General features: G+C 34.9%; 6 protein-coding genes and 1 long non-coding RNA gene across 14 annotated transcripts in view; 3 read left to right on the top strand and 4 right to left on the bottom strand.

Moving 5' to 3' along the window:
* The window catches only part of LOC119073654 (neuronal calcium sensor 2), a 59,302-nt gene extending 54,628 nt beyond the window's left edge, over positions 1-4,674 (bottom strand). Inside the window, exon 1 of the mRNA XM_037179255.1 lies at positions 4,012-4,674. The gene's annotated coding sequence lies outside the window, so the exon portion shown is untranslated. The remainder of the gene's footprint in view (positions 1-4,011) is intronic.
* The window catches only part of LOC119073651 (neurocalcin homolog), a 64,476-nt gene extending 59,653 nt beyond the window's left edge, over positions 1-4,823 (bottom strand). Inside the window, exon 1 of the mRNA XM_037179250.1 lies at positions 4,704-4,823. The gene's annotated coding sequence lies outside the window, so the exon portion shown is untranslated. The remainder of the gene's footprint in view (positions 1-4,703) is intronic.
* A 974-nt stretch (positions 4,824-5,797) lies between these two features.
* On the top strand, positions 5,798-9,852 carry LOC119073459 (carnitine O-palmitoyltransferase 1, liver isoform-like). Of its 7 annotated transcripts, none has more exons than XM_037178957.1 (7): positions 5,798-6,015; positions 6,755-7,034; positions 7,087-7,265; positions 7,369-8,297; positions 8,359-8,444; positions 8,598-8,733; positions 8,799-9,852. In XM_037178957.1, exons 2-7 carry the CDS (start codon positions 6,757-6,759, stop codon positions 9,507-9,509), a joined length of 2,319 nt encoding a protein of 772 aa, XP_037034852.1. In that variant the 5' UTR covers positions 5,798-6,015; positions 6,755-6,756; the 3' UTR covers positions 9,510-9,852. The 7 variants fall into 7 exon arrangements, with proteins under 7 accessions (XP_037034852.1, XP_037034855.1, XP_037034856.1 ...); XM_037178960.1 differs by having other exon boundaries at positions 5,800-5,912; XM_037178961.1 differs by lacking the exon at positions 5,798-6,015 and adding an exon at positions 6,041-6,364.
* Positions 9,853-10,537: 685 nt separating this feature from the next.
* LOC119073453 lies at positions 10,538-13,507 on the bottom strand. Its single transcript, XM_037178949.1, has 3 exons — positions 13,065-13,507; positions 12,860-13,009; positions 10,538-12,760 (listed from the first exon to the last, which is right to left on the bottom strand). The coding sequence occupies exons 1-3, from the start codon at positions 13,386-13,388 to the stop codon at positions 10,625-10,627; spliced, it is 2,610 nt and encodes an 869-aa protein (XP_037034844.1). The 5' UTR covers positions 13,389-13,507; the 3' UTR covers positions 10,538-10,624.
* A 1,125-nt stretch (positions 13,508-14,632) lies between these two features.
* On the top strand, positions 14,633-22,088 carry LOC119073608 (cleavage and polyadenylation specificity factor subunit 5). 2 transcript variants are annotated; one of them, XM_037179183.1, is made up of 8 exons: positions 14,633-14,792; positions 14,867-15,022; positions 15,086-15,187; positions 15,316-15,478; positions 17,153-17,318; positions 20,232-20,346; positions 21,556-21,657; positions 21,841-22,088. In XM_037179183.1, exons 2-7 carry the CDS (start codon positions 14,874-14,876, stop codon positions 21,653-21,655), a joined length of 795 nt encoding a protein of 264 aa, XP_037035078.1. In that variant the 5' UTR covers positions 14,633-14,792; positions 14,867-14,873; the 3' UTR covers positions 21,656-21,657; positions 21,841-22,088. The 2 variants fall into 2 exon arrangements, with proteins under 2 accessions (XP_037035078.1, XP_037035079.1); XM_037179184.1 differs by lacking the exon at positions 21,556-21,657 and having other exon boundaries at positions 14,635-14,792; positions 21,841-22,086.
* A 1,213-nt stretch (positions 22,089-23,301) lies between these two features.
* LOC119073681 lies at positions 23,302-23,912 on the top strand. The gene is made up of 2 exons (XR_005087062.1): positions 23,302-23,521; positions 23,579-23,912. It is a non-coding gene; the product is annotated as an uncharacterized LOC119073681 (long non-coding RNA).
* A 601-nt stretch (positions 23,913-24,513) lies between these two features.
* On the bottom strand, positions 24,514-25,333 carry LOC119073669 (probable small nuclear ribonucleoprotein Sm D1). Its single transcript, XM_037179274.1, has 2 exons — positions 25,159-25,333; positions 24,514-25,072 (listed from the first exon to the last, which is right to left on the bottom strand). Exons 1-2 carry the CDS (start codon positions 25,170-25,172, stop codon positions 24,670-24,672), a joined length of 417 nt encoding a protein of 138 aa, XP_037035169.1. The 5' UTR covers positions 25,173-25,333; the 3' UTR covers positions 24,514-24,669.
* Between the last annotated feature and the right edge of the window lie 267 nt (positions 25,334-25,600).

The following is a 25,600-nucleotide window of genomic DNA, read 5'->3' as shown; positions in this document are numbered from 1 at the left end:
TGTCTTAAATTCCCTTTGAGTTAATTTATCGAAACACCTAGAATCTTCTTCGGTAAATTCAGGTAATTTAGGAAAACCGTTTCAGTAATTTCAGTAAATAAAATTCTCAATAGTAAGCCCTGAACGATATGTAGAAATAATAAATTTCGAAGTTTTCTCTTAGAATTAGAAAATTGCGCAGTTGTGTAACTACTTTGACATCGGGTGAGAGTTCATAAGGAGTTTAAACAATTTATATTTTTCAGAGGCCCCACAGATTTGGGCACAAATTTGGATAACTTGTTGTGAATATCTTCGATTGAAGGACTTATGATGTTTTCCCTTGTTGATTAAAACATGTTATCACACTGAACTGTATACCGTCAAATCGAACAACTAAAACCATTCACAACAACGCGGAAAGAGTTTTAAGACCAATGTTTTGTTTAAAATCAAAATTTAGCTTACTACTTTCAGTGTAAGACTTAGATATTGAAAGACATCATTTGATAAATCGCATTTGATAAATTAAGTTCATTGACAGGACACCATTCGACAGCATAAGATAATCTGCATTAATCCTTATGTCGGAGAAATAAGATTTCGGTTTTTTTTTTGAGATATCATTATTTCTCTAATTCTCTCAATTGCCATTTGAAATGCTGATGTCTCTTAAAATCCCGAAATCTTTATTTCCCCGACTGTAGCATAATTTTCCTTATGGTGTGTTCATACGTCCATACAAAAGTTTCATCGTTCTCGACATATTGGTATGTAAGAAAAACCAATAAATTTGTACTTTGATAACAATGAAACTTCTGTATAGACACATCATCGGCAAATGAATCAACGTCTCACAAGGATTAAAATCCAATTCGGGTAGGTCGTTTGGCTAAGCTTTTAACTTTATTGTTAAATTGTCTTTCCCTTGCGTGATCACGCATCGTTCAATATTGAATATCGTACAATATTATTGGAGCAAAATTAGGACACGGAGTCGTCAAGAGACAACATTAACCGGCAAAGATATGTTCAAATACTGAAATAAAGTTTAGTTGAGGTTTAAGTTAATTACTTCTAATTTGACTGATTTAAACACAATACAATAAGTCCTCTGGGTATTAGAAAAACACTCGAATTGATTGTAAGAATCGGAATTGATTATCGATTGTGAGTATCTTTGATTATTGATCATCATATAACCAAATGTACCTAATAAAAAATTATTTAAAAGAAGTTACAGTTAGTCACAAGAAATTAACTCAGTTTCAGTTTAATTAAGTTCAATGTTCAAAACAGAGAAGATGTCGAAATTTCTACCAAATTTAGCATTTTGCTGTTACAATTCCTTATTAAATTTTACATTTGAATTTGTACATTGAAACTAATAAAACTTGTTACCGTATGACTCATGAACGGAAGCTCTAACTTATCACATATAACTCAGAAATACATAACTTATCAATTTATGAATAATAACTAATGACTTCATCATAATTACACCACAACTTCCTAACTTTCTCACTCTTATCTCTAATGATTTTCATTTTAAATTACCGACCTTTGAGCTTTATTTAACGTAATTTGTCTATATTCAACTAGGATCATGGCATTATGATGTTTTCATGTAATTAAAATTAAGAACTCAAACTATGAATAGGTATAAAAGTTATTGAAACATATCGATTAACATCGCACATGTTTCCATTTCATAAGATTTAGATTAAAATTTTGTTTTGCTTTCACTACTGTATCCTGTCCGCTAAAGAACCAATTGTGAAGATGGGGTTATAGAAGTAACAATATTTTATTGCTAAACTAAGTACGACAATTTGACGCTAATCGGCCGAATTCTTTTTTTTCGGTTATTGAATGGATAAGTTTTGTAAAGAGTTTCGAAAGTTTTGAAAGTCGTACGTGATATGGTACACATCCAAAGCAAACATTTCTTGTATGGGGTGTATGACTCGAGCATACGCGTATACCTAACACAATATACACGAGGCTCATTGCTTGCTGTGAGAGCTATAACATGTAAAAGAAAATCGATCAAATTACTAAAATATGAATTCTGCAATGTGAAGTTTACATCCGTTGGAAAATATTTGGGAAATTTAGTTAAAGTTAAATGAATTCGGCGAAAATTAAATTCACATATAATTGGGCTCTGTGTTTAACAGAGCAATTTTATAAATTAATTTCGATCATGAGTAATCAATCATAAATTTTCCTAAGTAATTTGATGTATGATGTAAATAGTACGACATACAACTAAATTTCGGGAACAATTTAATAGAATATTGTTGTAGCTATTACACTACAGAAATAGGTTAAATAGAAAATTCTGTTCCATATAGTGTGGTCTCTAACACCCTTAATTACTGCTGCGGCTTTAATTTATCCATTGTAATAAATTGCCACTCTGTTTTGAAAACAAAAAATTGTTCGTCTAAATTGTAATTTTTAAACCATAGTGGTTCGTTGACATGAGCGATAAATAGGTGAAGGCACGCAACTAATTAACCAAATTAATTTGGCTGATTTAAATGAGAGCCAGATTTAAATTTTCCCTGTCATCGGCCCACACAACGGGTTGAATGTTGTGAAACAATTTGCCAACCTCATAAAAAGGCTGTAAAGTCTATGAATTGAGGTACCTATCAAATATGGGTATAGTATAGTATAGTAAGAGGACAAACGGAATGAGCCGTCCGTCATAATTCAAATTTCGGCTTCCAAAGTTGCAAATTTTCTGATGAAGTTAATAAAGTGATTTCTCATGCCTTTTCTTCTGCAGGATTTCCAAGTATGTAGCAACCACCAGGTAACTATAGAGATGACGGTAAAAGGTCTGATCATTCTGTGGAGATCTGTTTTATGGGATCTGACCTTGGCTCCATCTTATATAAAAGAATAACCCAAAAGATCACGTTCAGTTGCCAATTAACGAGAAAGGTTAAAGCACAATCATTATAATACGTCTAAAAAGACAATTATTTTTTCACTCCTATTGCATTTGAATCTCTGCATGGGCCTAGAAACTAAGAAATTTATCGACAAATTGGGATTATTAATGAGAGTAGCTTCAGGGGAATCTCGCTCCACAGATTACCCAGGCCCGTAGCTACAGGTGGGCTAGAATGGTCTTGTTACAGTAGATTTAAATAACAATTCAAAGAGGCAATTCGGCACGTATTTTAGGAACATTATGGCCAAATTCGAAAGCGGAAAGGTGACAATTTTGTAATAAATTTTTCAAGGACTTGAAATATAGTTTGAAAGTGAGCAAACTGATTGGGGCATGATCCAAACAAAAACTATGTCAAAGAATCAATATATCTTTCTGTGAAATGTGTCAGCGAAAATTAGTTAAAGTCAGAATCTCATATTGAGTTCTTATTCTCATTATCTCTTAATAAACGAAAGCTTGACAACAACAAAAATGCAAACCAGCCTTACCACTAAACAAAATTGTGTAATGACGGTAAAAACGGTACAACGTAATACAAATTGCCATTCAATGGAAACGATACGTAAACGGAAAAACAATACGAAAATGTAGGTAACGTGTAGTGGGGACAAGAAATTATTTGATAACTCACAGAAACAGATTTTGATGATAAATAAATTGTTTGACGAAAATAGCAGTGAATACAGTATTGTTAAACCAATTCGGAAACGTTTAGAGATCAAAATCATTTATAAGAAAAGATCCTGTGGACTCATCCACACTACCAAAGAAAAAGTCTCGTTTATATCTTCGCAATTCTATCAGCATAATATGAGTAACATGGTCCAATCACAAAAATCCATTGACGACATTCGGATATTATTTTATTACTCAACGACAATCCAATCCGATGAATTGTATACGATAAAAACAAACATAAGCCTTTCGCATTCAAATGAAGATGTTGACAGAGTCTTTTTTTCTGCATTAGCATATTTTCATACAAATAGGAAACAGTTAAAATAATTAAATGAGAGAGCAAAAAAAAAAGTTTAATAAAAAACGGATGCTAATAAACTTACCCCAATTTCCATTATGAGGCGAATTAAAACCAAATAGGTCGTTGTTTGTAATGCTGAAATCCTTTTACACGCAGGTTTTAACATTTTTAGAAAATTAATGGCACAAAAACTACGCGTCAATACACAATTTGCACGCATAGTTGAACAATGTCGTTTGTTTACTTTCTTAAAACTAAGGGTATACAGTAGATACACCTTACGAACTATGGTTTAATAATATTGAAACTAGAACCTAAATTTAAACCTACGAACTAATTTTCTAATATAGTACGCTAATCGTAAAACATAATAACAAAGTTATATTTCTTTTATCGATAATAAAATTTAAATTGAAATTTGCCCTGTTACATTTCTTTTTGCACAGCTCTTCATACACAATATATTATATTGAGCCTAGCCAGAAATGTTTAGCAAAATAAAATTAAAACAGAGGAAAATTTTGGCATCAAATCGATTCAAACATTTGCCCATTGTTTGACTAACATTAAAACTAGCAAATTATTTTCGGTACTGAATGTAACAACAGTTTCCTCGAGTCGAGTTAAATATAATTTTAATTAAAGCACTTTTGATGAATAAAAAAAAAATCAAAATAAAAAAATTTGATCGAATGATTTATGGTTGAGGAAAAATTTGAATAAAACATTGAACACTTATGTAATGTGTAACGAATTTGCGATTACTGCACATACATTTTATTATTCCACCAATTATTCGTATAAGCTTTGACTGTTTATCCCGTTTTTTGCTAATATTTGCAATTTATCAAGCCGCACAATTACTAGGACAGAAAAACACTTTAGAACTCCATATTTTTTGCAATTTGACGTCTGACAATTGTATGCGACGATAGCGACATCTTCAGCAATTGTTCCGCATTTGTGTTTGAGCGGTTTCCCAAAGCTTTAATTCAAATGTTTAGTTCATCGATCCAGGCCAAATTTTTTGTGAAACAAAATAATTAATTTGTGAATGTAAAGGAAAGTAAATGCTTATTAGCATTACATCTGTGGATGTGAAGAATAGAACAGTTCTATGGGAATATGACCTCGAAGATATCGAAGCTTATAACAGAGTGTGCTTACTATTATTATGGAATTTATGGAAAATTATATGTTTTTACATTTTCCTAATATTTTTAAAAAGTCTCTTTAAAAACGCTTTTAAGGCTGTGGCCCTTTGAATTATAAATAATGTTTTAAGTGAAATTGAGAAAATGTTGAGAATATAGGGTAAAAGGGTCAGTTACAAGCCCCCTTTTATTTTAGTTACCCTTGGTTTTATTTCATTCAACAACGCACTTCAAGCATGAGAGGTACTCTAAATAGAGTACTGAAATTGGACATTGTTTCATACAAACGTAAAACACTGTAAAGCCAGTACTTTCTGCAGGTTACCACTATGATCACTCATGATTGAAGTGCAGTTATTTCAAGCGTACATTTATGCTCATTCTTTCTGTGCTCATAACTGGCTGGGTGCTTTTAACCTGTTTACTCTAGGTATATGAAAGCCGAAAAGAAAGATGATTCTTAAATGAGTATTATTTTAAGGATGTTTCTTAACGTAACATTATTTTTCATTTCTTGTATGTAAAATCGATTCAGTTCCTCTGTCTTTCGCTGAAATTGAAATCACAAAATGAATAATATCGTACTTTGTGTTTATCAGGTTGAAAGACCTTTTAGGCTTTATTAAATGCAACAATAAAAGCGATGTAATAACACAAAAAAATAATTAAAACGTGGAGGGGTTAAATGTTTTCATATTTAGATCAGCGTCATTGATATTCGTTCATTCACATTGGGAGTTTCGCGTCGGTCATATAAACAACTGAAATCAATTGATAAGTTCATAGAGAAGGGTGTATTGTACACATTTATCCGTTTATTCTCCATGAGGTCATTTTATTGTTATTGAAATATAAATAGCTACGTCTTATTTCGTACACACATAAAGATATAAAGTGTTCGTTGTGTAGTGTCGGAAACTTACTAATATTCGGTAACAATGTCATACAAGCCTTATATTGCACTTGGAATTGTGCATATGTAATATAAGAACGAATATTGAAAAGGAATGGTGTAAACGTAGCAATACCAAAATATTTTGGTATAATCAATCAATCCATCCCGATAAAGCTCATATATCGCAACGAACAAAAAAATGATAAGAATTTGCAATTAATAGAAACGAGTTATGATAAATCAAAGACAAATCTCTACTGAATTCAGTCTACAGTTTCCTCATAACCGTGACCGACGCAACACAGAAGAAAGATTTTCCAATTATTCATAAAGACATAGAGACATAAAATATTCCAATAAAACCTTTAGACTTTATACCTTTCGAGGTGAGTTGATTAAGTGAGTAAACTAAAAAATTAGAAAAGGTGAAATGGATTGATTACGTTGTCTTGATGGTCTTTCTACACAGCAGTGTTTCGGGGTTTCCTTTTTTTAATTTTTTTTTAATGAAGTAGAGTGGAATTTGATACTAAATCGAAAAAAGTCAAATTCAAAATTCGTAATATCAACCTACATTAAATTCGACTATTTCCATCTTCATCGCATAAAGATAGATAAAGACTATTTTCGCCAGGTTTTTCGTCAAACAATGTCAAACAACTGTTATTTCGAATCTGAAGAAATCTCATAAACTTCTACTACTGCTATAGTGCTTATGATAAGATAACAAAAATTTTGTCAATGAATGCGTATTAAGACTATTGTATCACGTGCAGACATGGCCAAAGCCCACAACGACACTTTGGATTCAAGGCTGATAAGGGAACACAATGCGGAGATAAATCATAACTACGAGAATTCGCAGCTTAATTTTGAATGCGGAAAAAGGTCATGGACACAACGTAGGACAAAAATAATGCGTAAACTGCGAAACACTGTCTATCCAGCGCATCTCGAAACGTTTTGGGGTATCTCCATACTGGTGATGGCAATTCACTTCTCATCGGAGAAAACTTCGTTGGACTTAGTGAAACTTGTAGTTTCATATCTTCCAGGGTAAATGCTGATTTAAAAGTGGAAATTCTTCTTGAAAATTAAATTTTTCAAGGTCTTCGTTTGGCTGGAATGTTACTGCCTGCTTCATTGTTGGATTCATCTTTTGGCTCTGTATGTGCATCATCCTAAGATTCATCCTTAAAGTTCTCTTAAGCTACCATGGATTTATGTTCGAAACGAGAGGAAAAGGAGTCAGTTTAACGACAAAAATATGGGGAATAATGCTAAAAAGTAGGTGAAGGAAATTCTCCAAATTTCTTGTTGTCTAGGATCAGTTAAAACTTGCGACTGTCTGGCTAGGTCCAAGTTTCATTTGCACAATTTTTCCTTTCAGTTTTAATAAAGCTCAACCGGCCTTCGCTATACAGTTTTCAAGCAACACTACCAACCTTACCGGTTCCAAATCTCAAAGGCACAATCCAGCGTTACATACAGTCGATGCGTCCTCTATGTGACGATGCGAATTACCAGCGAATAACGAACGAAGCTAAGGAATTTCAGAATGGTATTGGGAAAAAACTGCAACGGTACCTGACACTTAAAAGTTGGTGGACAACAAATTACGTATCTGATTGGTGGGAAGAATATGTCTACCTTCGCGGTCGATCACCATTGATGATCAACAGTAATTACCACACTTATGACATTTTCCAAATTCCATCGCATAAGCAAGCAGCAAGAGCTGCAGGTTTAGTTCACGAAATGTTGCAATTTCGCGATCGAATTGAAAAGGAAACGTTGAAACCAATTATGGTACAGGGCGTTGTTCCGTTATGTTCGAATCAATATAAAAGAATGTACAACACTGCTAGAGTTCCTGGAATAGAATGTGACAAAATCGAACATTACGAAGACATCAAACACATTGTCGTCTTACACAGTGGTTGCTATTATAAAGTAATAATTCAGCAAGGCGACCGTTTGTTCAATCCACGCGAAATTCAACATCAACTCGACTACATTCTTAACCGGAAGGAAGTTGCGTCACACGGTGAAAAGTATCTGGGGTCATTAACTGCATGGGACCGAACTAATTGGGCAAAAGCTCGAGACAAACATTTTGCATCAGGTTCGAACAAAGTATCTCTTAAGCTGATTGAAAGTGCAGCGGTATTCCTTGTGCTTCACGATCAACCTTATGAATACGAAAAAGATCACGGATCGGAAAAGATGCAGTACTACGGCAATCAAAGCATTTACGGAAATATTTATGATCGATGGTTCGACAAAAGCTTTCAAGTGATAGTTGGAACCAATGGGATGGTGAGTTGATTTAGTAGTTAAATGTTTCGTAATTAATGACTAAATCCAATTCCATTCAAAGTATGCGTTCAATGCAGAACATACGTGGGCCGATGCGCCAGTCGTGGCACATATGGTGGAGGAAATGCATCTCGACGAACTTAAAGAGTAATTGCAATTCATCTTAAAATACCAAGCACTCGAACAGAATTTTGTTTTTTCGGCACATTCACTTCCACTCCACTTATTCATTCTGTTCTTGGGCTCTTTACTCTAAGATGCTTTGCTAATATTGCATGTAAAGAGAATTTGATATAACAGTTACGATGCAAATGGAAATTTACTTGGGGAAATGCGAATCAACCCACCTACCCCTACAAGACTGCAGTGGAATTTTACTGACGAACTTGTTAAAACTATTGACAGTGCTTATAATGATGCACTTAAGCTTGCAGCAGTAAGTGAATCTAGTAAAACATTATGAACTGTAACGTTTCATGTTGAACTGAACTGTTTCTGCAGGATGTCGACTACCGACACTTAGTTCATAACGCCTTTGGAAAGGGTTTCATCAAAACTTGTCGTATTTCTCCGGACGGTTACATCCAAATGGCTATCCAATTAGCTTACTACCGTGATTCTGGAAAATTTTCACTCACCTACGAAGCGTCAATGACTCGATTCTATCGCGAGGGCCGAACAGAAACCGTTCGATCTTGTTCGGTGGAATCAGTTGCTTGGGTTAAGGCGATGGAAGACAAAAATTCAAACACTGCCGAGCGCATGAGATTATTGAAAATTGCTTGCGAACGACATCGTGTTGCATATTCAGATGCGATGTGTGGCAGAGGTGTGGATCGACATCTATTTTGTCTGTACATGGTTTCGAAATATTTGAAAATTGAGTCACCATTTCTAAATGAGGTCATCGGGGAACCGTGGATATTGTCGACTAGCCAAACGCCTCACGGACAAACTGCTAGAATCGATCTCAAGAAATATCCTCAGCTGGTTGGTCCTGGTGGTGGTTTCGGACCCGTTGCAAGAGACGGCTATGGAGTTGCATACTTCATCTCTGGCGATAACAATATTAGCTTTCACATTTCGAGCGTGAAAAGCAGCGAAGTGACAGATACAGCACGTTTTACCTATGGCGTTGAGAAAGCTATGAGTGACATCAAATTGCTGTTTGAGGAGTATAATGTAAATGTAGCGAAAGAGAAGAGGAAATAAGCTAGCGAAGACCAAAACAAGGGTATCAAATCCAAACATTTCTTACGTTATAATAGTTTTATGCCACAGAGGCATCTAAAGTTTCCAAAGTCTGCATATTCATGCTGAGTGGCATAAATGTGTTTTATCAAAGTCAAAGTCAAAGAAATTTATTATAATCAAAATAATTCAGTAAACTTAACATAGCAATGCGAGTCAATCATCAAGATTCAACCTTTCGGTTTTACAACGAATTAATTTCATTAAATCAACGTTCCGTTACAGCATCAAACAATTCGAAGGAAAGAGCAACAATAGTACATTACGTTACAAGGGAGAAGTCAGAAAGTTACTTTTCGAGTGACGTATATAGTTTTTCATGCCTTGGGCATAAATTACAGAAATTTTCTCGTAATTTAGGCTCTCGGCATGAAAAGTTGTATACGTACCTGTTTTGGACGGTTGATCTTAGGCACTTTCGCTTGTCGCCCTCACTTCGTTCGGGCTACAACTCGCGAAATTGCCTAAAATCAACGTCCAAAACAGGCACGTAAATAACTATTACATGCTTGCTAAGCGGGGCGAAAGTAAGAAATGTCAAATTCAAGGGGCGAAAGCGATAGCTTTCGCCCCGTGGGTTTACATTTCTTTTTCGCCCCGCTTAGCAAGCATGTAAAGACTTTCACATGATCGATGTGTTTTATCAACGCACTTCAAGCGTGAGTAATACTCTAAATAGAATACTGAATCGGGACAGTGGATCAAACAAATTTTGGCACTGTAAAAAAAGCTGGAAACATTTTTTATACAAAATAGTCCTCTATTTGGCAGCTGTCACTTTTGCTTGAAGTGCGATGGTTTTATGCTTTTTTTTGCAAATTAGTGTTAGGTTTTAGCTGTAAACATTACTTCACATTTTTACATTTAAAGAGACCTTCTCCTGGAGAAGGAGGGAGGATGTGGGCTCTAAAGAATACAATTAACTCTAAAGTTTGGTCATTTGAACTTCTTCCCTGTTCCAAAAAATTTCATAAACGAAACTCAGATAATTAATAAAATGAAAAATTAAATTTATTTAACAATTTTTTAGGAAAAAGACATAAAAATTTAACAGATAAAGACGCACAAGTCTCGATTTATTTAGCTGCTTTAGCTGCCATCAGCGAAGTAATTTTTGATAGATTGGACGACACAAAGTTTCGCTCCTCTGACTGAACCTCGCCAGTTTTTCTTAGTTTCTTTATGCGTAACACACCAGAATTAGTGGTAAAAATATTTAAGTCTGCAAGCCCAACAATCGTTTGTTGCACATGATTCCTTATCGGCTTCTTTCCGAAAAAATCCAAAGTCTGCTGGAAAGGCCGTTGCAGAAACTCTTCAACAAACTGACAATCCTTGCAACGACATTGTAGGTTAACATTTTGTTTCCACGTAAACGTCGGCTCGACCGGTTCATTTAGAATAATCTCCATTTTCAATTTGAAATGGTCCGCAACGTCTAACCAGAGATCGTTGCGAATATTTTCATCATTTTTTGCGACGGAAATCAGCGCGGGCACAGCGATATTCATCGATTTCGATTTTGCATAGTCGACAAGAGGCTGGAAACTAATTCTGTTTGCAAGTGGCCACAATGAAATTAAAAATTTTCGTGTTTTTTCCGTTATTTGGTCTTTTTTCAGGGGTCTCGGTGAATATCGATGCCATGGTTCGCGAGGTGGATGTTTTAGTTCGTGTTCGAATTTTTTTAATGTTTCGTTCATCAAGCTGTGAATAATAGTTTGCCGTTCAGTATCATCAGACGTTGCAGTATCCTCGTAATCGATAATTTTTTGCAAAGTAATGATTCTCTGTTCCGCTCTTAGTTTCTCGAATCTTGTTTTGATATCTGCAGAAAACGCATTCCAACCATGCTTCTGGCAAATTCTGTACAAATACGAGAAATTACCCTCTTCAAACTTTTGAATCTTCAAGAACTTCTGCAACAGTTCAATGTTATCCAACATCAGAAAATTTTCAAACATTTCCGACCATTTTTGCATCACATTATCACCATAAGACGAATTAATAAACGTGTCCATCGTGGCGTGACTCCATTTTAAACACTTCTCTTTAATATTCTCGTTAGTGAGGTTGTCCTTCTGCTTATTGAATTCCTTTAGAAATGTTTCTTCAATCTTAGCTAGCTTAGCGTGGCCCTGCACCAAGACCGGCACCAAATCATCGCGATGAAAAACCACAATTGCTGCACATTGATAAAATTTCGAACATTGAACACCCTCGTTTCCGGTCTCGTTCTGATCCTCATGGAATGCTTTAATGTCCTGAAAACTGTTTTCGGGTAGGACCTCCCCCTCAAAATCAACGTATAGTGATGGGAGATTACTGTGCTGCTCTTGGTCGAGCGATTTTAGATGTTTGAGTTTATAATCATCGTAAAAATTTACCGTCGGATCATTTGAATCGACATCTGAAATTGTGGCAATGTCATCCTGGTCATCATCGTAGCTGTTATAATTCCAATTAAGGTATTCGTATCCATTTTCCAAGTTATATTGGTACATGTAATTAGGCTCACGACGAGGGCGTGGTGATACCTTCCGAGGCACAGCTTCGGCATATCGATACTTTTTTCGTTTTAAAAAACCAATCATGACTTTCAATCCACATGAATCAGCGTATTTTAAGAAAAATTGGCCAAGTAAACGGTCGGTACTTTTTAAGTTGTGTAGCGACAAGCTCTTCTGACTGTACTTGTGTGCTAAACAATAAACTAATTTCCTGTCGGTCGACCACGAACTCCTAAGGAGATCCACTAGATCAGCCTCCCGACTTTCACGCTCCAATCGTGCAGCTGATGGAAAAGATTTCGTCTGTGTTTCACCAGTTAGCACAAGATTGTACACCAGACAAACCCGAACGCCTCCTGTAACCGGCCGAACTTCATGCTCACAGTCGCAGTAGAATGCCGTGTAGAAAATGCAGAATCCATTTTGTGAAGTCGTGGCCGAACTATTGTCGACTTCTTCCATTTTATGGTTGTGCCGAACTATCAGCTTTCCGCCTTCGTAAATTGACGGTAATTGAATCACCACCGTGCCGAACATCCCAGCATCTTTTTCACTATCACGATGTGGCTTGAAGAATGACCCAGTTTTATACAGCAACAATTTGTACAAGGACAACCGAAACCCAACTTCGAGACGTAGATCTTGTTGAAGTAGCGGCATTAGTACATCGATTAAATATGAATTCCATCCCGTGTTCATTATCTGAAATTGTAATTAGAACAAAATTGTAATCCTAGTGACAAGTGCAGAATTCACAGCGTACATTATGCTTTCCGCAAAAAGACCATTTTTTGCATTTACCTCGAAATCCGTGCTACTCAATTCCCAAGAATTTCGAAAAGTTGTGTCCACAATCGTTTCTGTACCTCGGCCGAATGCTGACTGCTCAAAAGCAGGAATTATGAAGGCTAACATATCTTCGTACAGTGGAAACGAGATGAATTTCTTGACCTAAAAATGACTTTATCCTTCATCAATCTTCACGAACTTAATGTTCATATCTAACCTTTGGAAGTGAAATGCTAACTATCGGCGGTGCAGTCATTTTACCGCTGACACAAAACTTTTGGGAGTCATTCAGTAAGCGACCTATCAGTTTTCCAATTCTTTCCTTAAACGTAGGGACCCATGCCACCGGCAATTCAACCAAATCATCAACTTCATTCGGCCGTGTTGTTTCAGGACCGAATTCTTTGTCGGATGTTAATATTGACGACTCTGAATATTCTTGGGATGAGTCATCTGGCGATTCTCGAGAAGAGTTTCCGGGATTATTCTCAGAATTTTCGTCGCCACTAGGTATTTCGTTGTATGACACATCTGATGACATGATTTATTTAGTAGTTTTACGAATTGATTGGTAAATTTTAGCTAAAATCAATTAATATTCCTTGTTATCTTGTTCTAACGAGAAAACGGAAAAGAGGGAAACAATTTTTTGACAGTAGCACACAAAAAAGCGAACGATTATCGCCTAGAGATGTGACGAGGTAGCGCTATAATGTAATTATCAAAACGCTACTGCAATCAAGGTTCGGAGAGAACAAGTTTTAAGATACCTCTCAGTTGATAACGAGGCTGATGGGTGATGGCACTTACATCGTGGGTATCCTAACGTTTTCTTACGTTAGTTACATTGGATAACATTTTTTTTAGCTTTCATCATACCAAAATTTGCGCCGGCGCCACAGAGAAATTTGGTTAACTTCGTGATCCCCTCCAAGGTTCAGAAGGAACAAGTTACGATCTCGGTTATGACACATTCGTGTTGATCACGAAGGCGGTGGAATCAAAATTTACCTGTAGCGCCAACTAGGTTTGGACAATTTTATATGATTATTAAAACCTAACAAAAAAAAATTGTTTTCAAGTTGACTCTTCAATATGCATGTCTAAATTGTGAAGATTTGTGTTTCACCTTCGTAAGGACCAAGGCTGTATTCTGAAGAGGTCACGCAGGTGCAGATACGCGGGTGACACACAAAATTTGACAGTTTCATACATTTTCGTATTAGGTGGATTCTTAAATTTGACAACTTCATAGTAGAGGAATTCTTTTCCCAAGTCCTCCCCAAGTTTACCAAGGTATACAGCCTTGTATATATGACGATCTCAACTTAATATAGAAATTGTTTTCTTCAAGTTGAATTTTTACACAATATGTAATGAGTGTTTTTAACAACTTTAATGCCACTCGCCTTAACCTGTTCCTTCAGAACCTTGCTTTCATTCACGCCGTAAGTGCGTTTCAAAATTCGAATTTTGCGTGAACGGTAGAGGAACAAATGAATTAAAAAATAAATTTCAGTTCACTCCGAGAATATCTGAATTACACATACAACGCTGCATTTGATTTGTGTTTGACACGTTTAATTTTGAACTTTCAGCGGACTTACTGCGTTAATTCTTTCAGAACTTTGATTTTGTTTATCTCAGTTCTCAGTAACATTTTGAATTTCAGCGCTTAACGTGAATTACATTATGACATATTAACGGTCTTTGACAGAACAAAGTGAACGCAATAAATGGAGTGAACACGTTTAAAATCCGTTTTCATTCGTTTCGCAAACGTCATACTCTAATTAGTTTTCTGCGAGTTCTGCGCTAAATAGTTTGTTTTGTGGAGGTCTCGAATTGCGTTAGTTTTATCGGTAAAAATACAAAAACCAATTATTTCAATTATTTCATAACTGTAAACAACCGACGCTACTTAATCGTCAGAACGATATCCGAAGTAAGTAAGATGCAGTGAATATGCATTGGTGAACGATGTTTTGTTAAAGCAATTTACATTTTTTTTCCCTGTAGTAAGAAAATGGCGACCTCTCAAATACAAAACAAAGCTTCCACCGGTACCGGTTGGCCACGATCAAATAATGATGAAATGATGAAACAACACGAAAAATCCGTCATGCTAAATAAAGGCAGCTCTCAGTCAATTACAATTAATCGGACGATCAATTTGTGAGTGCATTTTTCCGCTCTGTTGTGATACTCTGAACTAAATGTTTGCTTCAACTTAATCAGGTATCCATTGACAAATTACACCTTCGGTACCAAGGAACCATTATTCGAGAAAGACCCGTCTGTGCCAGCCAGGTTCCAACGCATGAGAGATGAATTTGATCGGTGAGTACGACGCTCTTTGTCTTTTTTTTAGAGCACAATCGTCCGCATGTTGAAACGAAGTTGTTGTTCCCAAAGTCCAAGTGTGGGCTTCCAATCTTCACAAAAATTAACATTTGATTCACTTGTAGAATTGGAATGAGACGATCGGTTGAAGGTGTACTCTTGGTACATGAACATGGATTGCCACATGTATTGTTGCTGCAACTTGGAACAACATTTTTTAAACTACCCGGTGGAGAATTGAACGCTGGAGAGGACGAAGTTGAAGGATTAAAACGCCTATTGACAGAGGTGAGTTCAAATTATCCGGTTTGTCGATCTCTATTTATCGTGTGTGTATAACCTACACGACAAATCTGCCTTGTCGATTTGAGATATTTTTAATGTTCCGTATTCGACGGCACAGTCGTCTGTAACAATCGATTAGAGAATTTCGCGACCACACGTTTACGATTTTATAATTCTCTGTGAAACGATGAAGAAAACGGATGTAATTAAGTTTCTTTCCCGCTCAGATTAATCTAAATTCATTTAGACCGCTTATGAGTCCAACATTTTGTGGTTTCAGTTGCATTCTTAAGATGGTTCGTAATCCTATACACTGAAAACCCTTTGAAACCTATGTGACATTATTACACTCTACCCAATATGGAAGGCTTTCGTTAGACGACTTTGTGGCACTAAAAGAGAGTGAACGCGGTTAGACCTAGTCTACATTTATTCTTTCAGTCATAACTTATGACTCATAAGCGATTCGAATCGGTGTCAAACTGAATGCATTAGTACGACACTAAGAGAACAATTGAAAATATAATTTAATTGTTGAAAGGTTCTGTCATGCATGATAAGTCAAATTATTGAATTGTCTGGCACGAAACATTCAATAAAAAAAAATTTCATTCCTTATTGGTACCAATTTAGATTTTCCGTCATGGAGGCATAGACATCAGGTCTTTGTTATGGTCTTTTGATAACTTAATAATAAAAGTTGTAAAAAAATGCTTTCCCTATCGGGTGGTGTGATAATATCGCATAGGTTTCAAACCAAAGACTTATGAGAACTTATATGAACGCAAGTTCGGTCTACCAAGTATGCATTTTATGCTTCTCTGGAGCCGTTTCAGCCATGTGGATTTGATAAGTGGTCTAAATATTGTTTGAAAGGAGAACCATTCTTGTTAAATCTCTATTTGCTCGGAATTCAATCAGGGAGCTTAACTTTACACTAAGTGTCTTTGTAACGCTGATCGCGGTTCCTATTTAACATATAAATTATAATGATTTAAGAGACCTGTTCTTTCGAATAAGAAATCTTTTTTCCGCTACAGCAGCAGTTGAATCATTTTGAAATGTATGCTAATATCGACGACATGCTTGTATCAAGCGGTTCACCTCTTCATTGTATTATAAGAAAACATCGATATTGACAGTGAAACTGAAACTCAGTGTTATTTTGAGACTGACTAGGTTGAAATTTCATTTATATTTTTGAACTGTAAAAAATGAGAATTTTATTTCGAATTTTGAAAATTTTTATGTAAATTTATAAGCCACTACATCTGGCCACATGATTTGCGCCATTGTAGTGTTGGCATAATTTGCACTGTGTGTAAGCTTCAGATTATTTTTAAAGAAAATGCTGTAAGCACAAAGTCGCTTGTAAAAACCACATTATAACACAAGATTTTGAATTGACGCTAAAAGAAAATTGTAATTTTGTTTGATTTCCGCAAGACAATCTGTAAAAATAAAAATTCTTCATGTTCAATCGATTCATATGAAACAGCGGGTTTTACACCTAATATCTGAATGTAAACGAACTAAATTTTTTTTTGTCCATTTTAGTAAAATTAGAATTAACAAGGAAAAGACAAAATAATCAAAAAAACTAAAGTAAAGACGACACGCAAAAAAAAAAAAATTAAACCAAAACCCGAGTTGCTTAATATTAAGTGAGGCTTACAGACTTTAGGTAGACAAGACGGAGTCAAGCAAGATTGGATCGTCGAGGACACAATTGGCAATTGGTGGCGTCCGAATTTCGAACCACCACAGTATCCGTATATTCCACCACACATCACCAAACCGAAGGAGCACAAGCGAATGTTTTTGGTTCAGCTACACGAAAAGGGTATGAATGAACAAACCGAAAATTGTAAATTTTTTTCGTTTACTTTTAATTTTTCTTTTTAAATTAATTTTTTGTTTCAAATAAGTTTAGTAAGATGGATGAGATAATTTTCACATTTGTTTATCGATAAATGGTTGAACCTTTTATATGTGATCATCTTAGAATACTCGGATTGCAAGTGGTCGATAAGGACACAATTTCAAGTTATGTACATGAAATCGATCTACTTTTCTCTATCCACTTCATTTTCATGTGCATAATCTCCAAATCCGGTCCTCATAAGTCCACACAAGATCGTAGTGTTTTGTTGATAGTCTTTTTAAAGGTTTTTCCAATTTTAATATTGATTTGACAGATTTGGTGAAGATGAAATCTCAATTATGCTCAAAGTGATGTTAAGTGATGAAGCGAAAGTTTTTTTTAAGGAAAAACTTTAAACTCGTACAAAACAAATTGGTACAAATTGAAAAAAATGTTTCGATAGAAAAATTGCAATCGCCAAATAAATGCTGCTATTGAGCGTGATTTTGATCGTTATACATGCTATACAATTGACATCACTTTCTGTAAATACATATGTAATGGGAGTTAATTGATTATAATAGCCCCGATTCTGATCTATACAAATTCAATTTCGTTTTGAACAAATTCGTTATAACTATTAGAGAAATTACTATTTTGACTTGCAATTATAAGTCTAACGATAAAGAAACTGGAACCAATTAATCCAATCCATCGCCCATCGCTGTTATGACAATGAATTGAATGAAATCAAATACGAAAATGAAACAAATTTTCCCAGATTGTTCTCATTTTTTATATTTTCCATTGTTCGACTTACTTTGACGGAAATCCCTCTAACAATTTCCTTGGCTGAAGTAAAAAATTAAAATCTTAATTCGAGTGAATTCCATCGTCTTCCAGTTTCATTTTCAGTGCCATCCAAAAAGTATATGAGTGTAGGTCAAAAAATCAATTGAATTTGTATGCAGAATCTTAATATTATTTTAACAATTAAAAGAAAGAAAAAACTAAAAATTACAAACAAATGAATTTTTAAAACCAAACTCATAAATATAAATGGTTTACATGGTGAGAATGTTAAATTAAGTGAGAATCTAAATATTTTCTTTTGAATTCCATGAAGGCTGATGCTATTTCCTCACTCTAATGTACTTGTGATCTATTGGTCACTTCGGGGAACTGTCACATTCTCGGACACTTGTTTTTTCTCTCTCTAGCTTGACGAAAACTTTGTGTTCTTGTCAAGTTGGATTTTTATCATAGAAGTACCAAGTGGCCCAGATGTTGATAGCTCGCGAAGTGATCTATAATTGAATGGTCCAATCTGAGCAATTTGAAATGCATATGAATCCCTTATTCATAATTTGTTCAGATATTATCTGCCACGCAAATCTGGATTGTGAATCGATTCTGATTTCTCATGCGATCATTTCTGCCAAAAGATATTTGCGAAGTGCGTTTTGACACTTAGCGATCCATCTTAAACTTTGTTGTCATTTTGTCAATGTGAAGAAATTATTCCGTTTGAGCTTAATCAGTAGCACCTTTACAAGTTGACCACAGAAAGGATCGAATTGTAAGTCGGCTATATAGCCGAGGTTGGGCTTTTCGCACATGAAATATCTACTTGACTCTCAGTTAGTCCGATTTCATGTAAAAAGGTCCAAAATTTGGTCGTGTAGTCGACTTACAATCCGGTGGTCTGTTCAACTTATAAAGGTTTTGCAGCATTTGAAAGAGAGAGAGTTTATGCTTAAACACATCATTCAAATTATGAATGGACAATTATGATTAGTTTGAATGGAATATATAAAATATTTAGTTTCTCACCTAATCTTGTTCGGGTGTATTGAGCGATCGTAGAAACTCTCGTGTAATTAAATAAAAAAAAAATTAAAGCAAAAATGTTACCTAATTGAATCTTGATTCTGTTAACTTAATCGATCTTTATTCTTTTCAAATTTTATTACAAATTTTGTTGATGTTTTTTTTTGAACAATCCGTTGTATAACATTTTATACTTGATATGATAAGTTTCTCTTCTTAATTTAAACCGAATCGTGTTAATTAGTAATTGGAATTAAGGATGGAAAAACCATTTTTTTGAGTTAGAATTAATCGATTGTTGTAATTGAACCTCAAGCCTTAAACCTTAATGAAATAATTATTTAGACAACAGGGTGATAACTGTTTTATGAGGCACTAGATGTTTAGCTGTCACACGAGACCACAGATCAAGTGTGACAATACACATCGCATGTACTTCAAAGATTTTATATTACCGAGTTACCAGCTGCATACAATTTTTGTTCACATAAAGACAGTAAACGCGTTAATGTGTCAAAAGTAAAAACAAATTTATTGGAAACATCCATAGGATGGAATGGAATTTCTTTAATACAGTTTGCATTCCTGCCAGACGAGACGTTTTTTTAGTGAAACCTATTTTTAATATAAAAGTTTGACAATATTTGAGAGAAGAATTGCTCAGCTGATAGCAGTTCTTCAAATCAATTCAACTAAAATTCTTGCCGCGAAATTACTCCGATAAAATGAATAGAACAATCGATAATAATTCGGCTCAAAATTTAATGAGTTTTACTTGTACATTTAATTCCCTTCGCTAAATAATAATTTAAAATTTCTGTAAAAAAACCAAACCTTTACTCATAAATGTCAGCAAATAATTATTGAATAAGAAATTTAAACAATTAAAAAAATTATTGAAAATACAAAATTTATGAAAAATTGTCCAAACAGAGAGATTTGTGAGTGTCTGAAAAACCAAGATTTGTTTTTTCATAAAACTTTTGTCATATCTGCAAAAACCATGAGGAAAATGCATTCATTTCGCTTATATTTGCTAACTTTCATCGTTCTTTTTCGCAGCTCTGTTTGCCGTGCCAAAAAATTACAAACTCGTAGCAGCGCCACTATTTGAACTGTTTGACAATTCCCAAGGATATGGACCGATAATATCCTCATTACCGCAAGCCTTGTGCAGGTACGATTACAAGTGTTATTGAATGATTATTTTGTAGAAAAAAATAGTTTTCATGATATAATTGTGCACAAAACATTTTTCATTTTACTTTTCGAAGTGTAAATATGCAACAGTTCAATAAAAAAAAAAACGACATTCAGTTAAACAAAATTGTTTTTTCCTAACTAGTGCTGTAATATCACGACTTTGTCGCGTGTTTGCATTACCAGTTACGGAAAATGTTTTTCCTAACGTGTGCGAAAGGACGTTTTAGCCAATGTGTACTGCTGGAAATTTCATATTCGCTAAAAAAATGTCTTTCATCCGGGTTAGGAAAACTTCTATTTCAGTCTGAACTTCTATTTCAGTCTGTCAAACTTTACTCTTCATTTGTTCTATAATTTTTTGACCTACTAAATTTGCTTACGTAGACTAGTATGTAGAGTATGTTCGCTTCATAGTTATTCGCTTTACATTTCAACCGATAGAACTAACCGAAGAATAGATTATTTTCATTATACGGTACTTGTCAACGTAACCCCACTTAATTTTTCGTCAAGTAGTCCTTAACCTCAATCAGTTGACGTTAACTGCGTTCAATTTACTGATTTTTATATGACAATCGTTCGTTCAATTCATTCGATATTTTTCGACATGTCTGACAGTTGGGATCGTGTCTGACGTTTACAAGGTCATGAAAATGATCTATTGCGAGTAAATTATTTAATTTTGAAAGCTTAAAATGAGAGTTTTTCTGAGGAAGCTTGGAGAAACGGATTGATATACTGACAAGCAACAGAATATTCTACGTTTATTGTCTCGAAAATTTGTAATTTATCTGCCACTTCGTTTTATCTTCTGCGTAGATAACAATATTTTGTAAAAAAAATTGTTGTCTGTGATTGCTAGTCAAAAATTTATTTTGGTAAAATCAAATTGTTAAATTGTTCTTAACCTTCTGTAAACGGCAAGTGAATCGCAACAAATGTCACTTCTTTTCTTTACGCGAAACTTCGTAATTTGTGTACACTCCCTTCGTTTTACTATAACTGTTTGATGTATAAGCGAACTCTAGCTAGAGATCTTTATTCACTTGATTAACCGTTTATAAAAAGTAATTTAAAAAAAGCGGAGCCATTTGAAGATTAATGGTAAAAACTAAATAAATGTTGGTAAATCCTCTTCTTCACTCTATTGTTTTTACAAAATACTGCAACACATTGCAATAAGAACATTAAACAATAATCACGACGATGGAAGCTGTAATTCACGGATGAGTGAATATATCGCAGTTTCATTAGAAAAACGATTTTGTTGGATGCATTTTTAAAGGTATGTTTCGCTCCAACATTTCTGTCGGGTCTTTTAAGTGGAATTGAAAAGTGATGTCCGTTTCTGTAATTTGTAATTATAATTGGAGTAGAAGATCGTAGTAGTGGTGACTGTTTGTGTAGTGATAGTGGATAAATTGTAATGCAACTCACTAAACGTTTTTCGTTTACTTTTCTCTTCCAGATTTAATTTTACGTACATGTAAAATTGACACAGACGTAAAATGGACTTAATTCTCACGACAACAAAAAATATGGTTCGTAAAAATGAGAAACGAAATGAGATGAACGATTTTTCGATTGCTAAAATCATCTTAAAATACAGAAGAAAATTGTACATTAATTAAGGTAGTTTCTTCTCAATACAGTTAAGGTTTAAGTTAAATGTGAGCCTCAGTATCAATAAAAATAAAATGAGAATACTGTAGAGGTTGTGAGATTTTTTATTCGAATACACAAACTGTCGTTATGGCAGCGCCGGAGTAGCTCTTTCAGCGGTCTATGGTCGGAGATTTAAAAAAAAAAACTAAATGCTCTTACACGAATGAAAAGTTAGGTCCGATTTAGTTCAATGAGTTTCTTAGTTTCTGAAGATATAAACTAAAGTTGAAACGTGAAAACGTGCTAAACAAAACGAAGAAAAAATAAAGACGTGAGCGGAGCGAGTGATAATTTGCATCAACTGACAAAAGAACTTCGAACTGATTTCCTGATTTTCAGTCTGTGTACCTTATCACTATTCCCTAATTCGTACAATTTCTCATGCAGTACTAGTGGCAATTTACCACAGATTACTTATTCTATGTGTCTGTTCCCATCATTTCGAAACATTACACCAAACTGTATGGAATGTTCATAGTTTTGAAAAATCTGTGATAGATGAAGAAGAAGACGAAAAAGTAATAAGAAAAGTGAAGAGCGAAAAAAGGTACGTATACGGATGTATATAATATGGTCAAACCACCGGTAGAGGCCGCGTAGAGCCCGTCAACAACTCAAAATTTCAAGATGACCAGCGAACTGCTCGCTTCAATCGTGTTTATTGCTAAAATCAAACAAGCCGTAGGGCAGTGCTCTGATTCCGAGCACTACATTTAAATCATTAAAACTTTGATAGTTATTGAAGTTACTAGTCTTGGGCTCTCCTAGTGGATTTTTTATTGACTTAAAAGAGAATGTTTTGCATAATACTAAGAATTCTATGTTCAGCAAATCCACTATCCAAATGAACTGGTTCATTCAGTACCTTTACAAAACTGAAGCTAAAAGCGGCACTGATAAAGACAATGGCAAGTCAACAGTGTTCTGTGTTTTTAATTTCGTACAGAGAAATGGTAAAACTGATTAGCTTTTCTCTGCAAAAGTCATCCACCATGTATCCACCACTGATGATCGAACAAACGAGTTTTGAGAGTTTCGTTGAAGTGCATAATGAGTGATGTTTTTTGGATTTTGTTTCAAAGCAAAACAGACAGCGAGCATACCAGCATTAACTCTATTACTTCATTTTTGATCTATTTTCTTATTATACAAGACGACCGACCGTATTAGGCAGAGCATGTAATTGATAGGTACAGACTATAGCCGTCCGTAACAGGTTAACTGTATGTGCGCTCATAATTTCTTAAAATGTTAGAAGAAGAAGAAGAAGAAGACAAAACAAAAATCTTGACGTACACTACCTGCTCTCTCAACTCGCAACGTAAACATCTTACTTTCAACAAAACAAAAAGTGACTGTAATGTGTATTGTATGAAAACCAATTACTTCTGGCAACATTTCGACAATAAAACATTCCAAGCACCAATTCAGTTCAATTAGAAAAGAAAATGTTTTCCAAGAAGAATTGTCCCATTCAAGAACAAGTAAAGTTTCACCATTTTTCTCAATAAAACCGAATTTACCACCGAACTTCAACTCAGATTTCAAATGCGAATGATACCATTGAACAACTCATGCTGAGAATCGAACTACTGGAGACCAGTTTGAAGTCTCCAAATCTTATGGACGATAAGCGTAAAATAATGGAAACCGAAATCAACGAAATCAAAAAACTTTTGAGCACCAACAAGGATCTGCTAGCCGATTTACACAAGGAAAACTCCAAGTCATTCGCCTTGACTGCCAGCCTTGTGTTTGCATGCTTCTTAATATATGGTGTGTATGTGATGATCTATGGAGCGTAGATTACAACGTATTATGAATGTCGAAAATTGTGTGGAAGGATGTCATTAGATGAAATACATATGAGTCAGAGAATGTGGTGTTTGTTGAGTTGTCGTCGTCGAAAGAGAAAGAAATAGAAGAAAGTTTGATTTGGTCGTTTGTGGACTTTGTGTTAAATGATGGCACACTGATTCTGTCTTGTCTTAAGCCACCATTAGTTGTAAAAATTTTTAAGGTTCTGTGAGCAGCTTTGCTGGCCTCTAAATTTATTTCTCAAGGAATTCAATTTGATTTTGGATTAAAGATATTTTGTTTATTGTAAAGAGTCGTTCATAAAACCAAAGGTTGGGATTTTCTTCTCCAATTTAAACTTGAAGTAACTTCTTCTCGAAATTTGAAAAACGTCTTATCTGTTTCGATAAACAGAACAAACTTTGAAGATTCTAACAAAATTTGTATTTGGAAACATTGATGGAAGGTATAGAAAATGTAATATTCCGTTCGGCACAAGCTTTTCAAATCAGACGTTCGATCAAATACATCCAAATGAGAGTCACATTACCGAACCAATTTCTACTATTTCTACTATTCTAGCATTTTGTTAACATTTAAGGCGATTTCTGTTCAATCCAATAACTAAAATATCTTCGACTTAGCAGACGATTGCAATGAAATCAAAGACTTTCAATATTTTTTACCAATTTTTTTTCTTGTTTGCTGTATTTTTATACGAATACACTTCTGAATCATGAAAAATTAGCATTTTGATTCAAAATATAATTCAACTTCACTTTCACATATCCATTAAAGTCTGTAAAGAACTTTCAAGTGTTGGAATAAGAATTTCTTAACGTCTCGGTCCACCATGTCCTCGTCCGCTGCCCATACCACCCATTCCGCCTCTTCCTCCTCTTCCGCGTGGACCACCACGTCCGCCCCTCGTTCCGCGACCTCGTCCACCTCTCTGTGCACCGGCACGAGCTGCATCTTTCTTTTTAGCTTTTGACTTTGGTGTGTCATCGATCAGCAGTGTTTCCAATGGTAAACTGTCGGGCAGAATGTAGTACCGAATATTGTTACCACGAATGCTCAAACTTTCCAGCTGCACTGGATCCCGATTCTTGATGGTCATTTTAACGGCTTTCAGATGCGTATTCATGGCAACATCGACACCGGTTATTGTACCGTGTACTTGTGTACCATTTTTCAATTCAATTGTGACCGTTTCATGGCTCAATTTCATAAGAAATCTGGAAGTTAAACGTTTTTAGGTTAGGTAACGTCTAAACGATTGCGAGTTTTGTTTGTTTAATGCAGACTATTGGATGCACTGTACCTTACAAGTTTCATATTTGCAACCGAACGAAGATGAACGCAATTTTAAAAATAATAGTTCACTCTTTGGATCCTCACTTAATACACAATTGATTCAATAATTTTGTTTATAATCCGGCAAAACATTCATTGGCAAATAATAATGAAAGAACGCGCATTATACAAGATGTCACAAAACGAACGATATGAACCGCCACAAACGGCAAAGTAGAGCAACCGGAGCAACCGCACAATAGACTGTTATGATCAGAGCGAGAAAACCGAAGACTAGTTATTATAACTTGCCTTGGGGTACTTGTCAAAGTATTTGCTTCTCTATCAACGTGGTACGTTAAGAGCGAGAGGACAGAAGACCAGTTTATTTTAACTTGCCTTGGGGTACTTGTCAAAATATCTTCTTCTCTTTCATCATAACACTCTATAGTTTTCGCATGCATGAAGTT

The sequence above is a fragment of the Bradysia coprophila genome, unplaced genomic scaffold (assembly GCF_014529535.1).
Source record: "Bradysia coprophila strain Holo2 unplaced genomic scaffold, BU_Bcop_v1 contig_138, whole genome shotgun sequence".
Classification (NCBI taxonomy): Eukaryota; Metazoa; Arthropoda; class Insecta; order Diptera; family Sciaridae; genus Bradysia; species Bradysia coprophila.
This window is presented reverse-complemented; position numbering and strand designations above follow the sequence as displayed.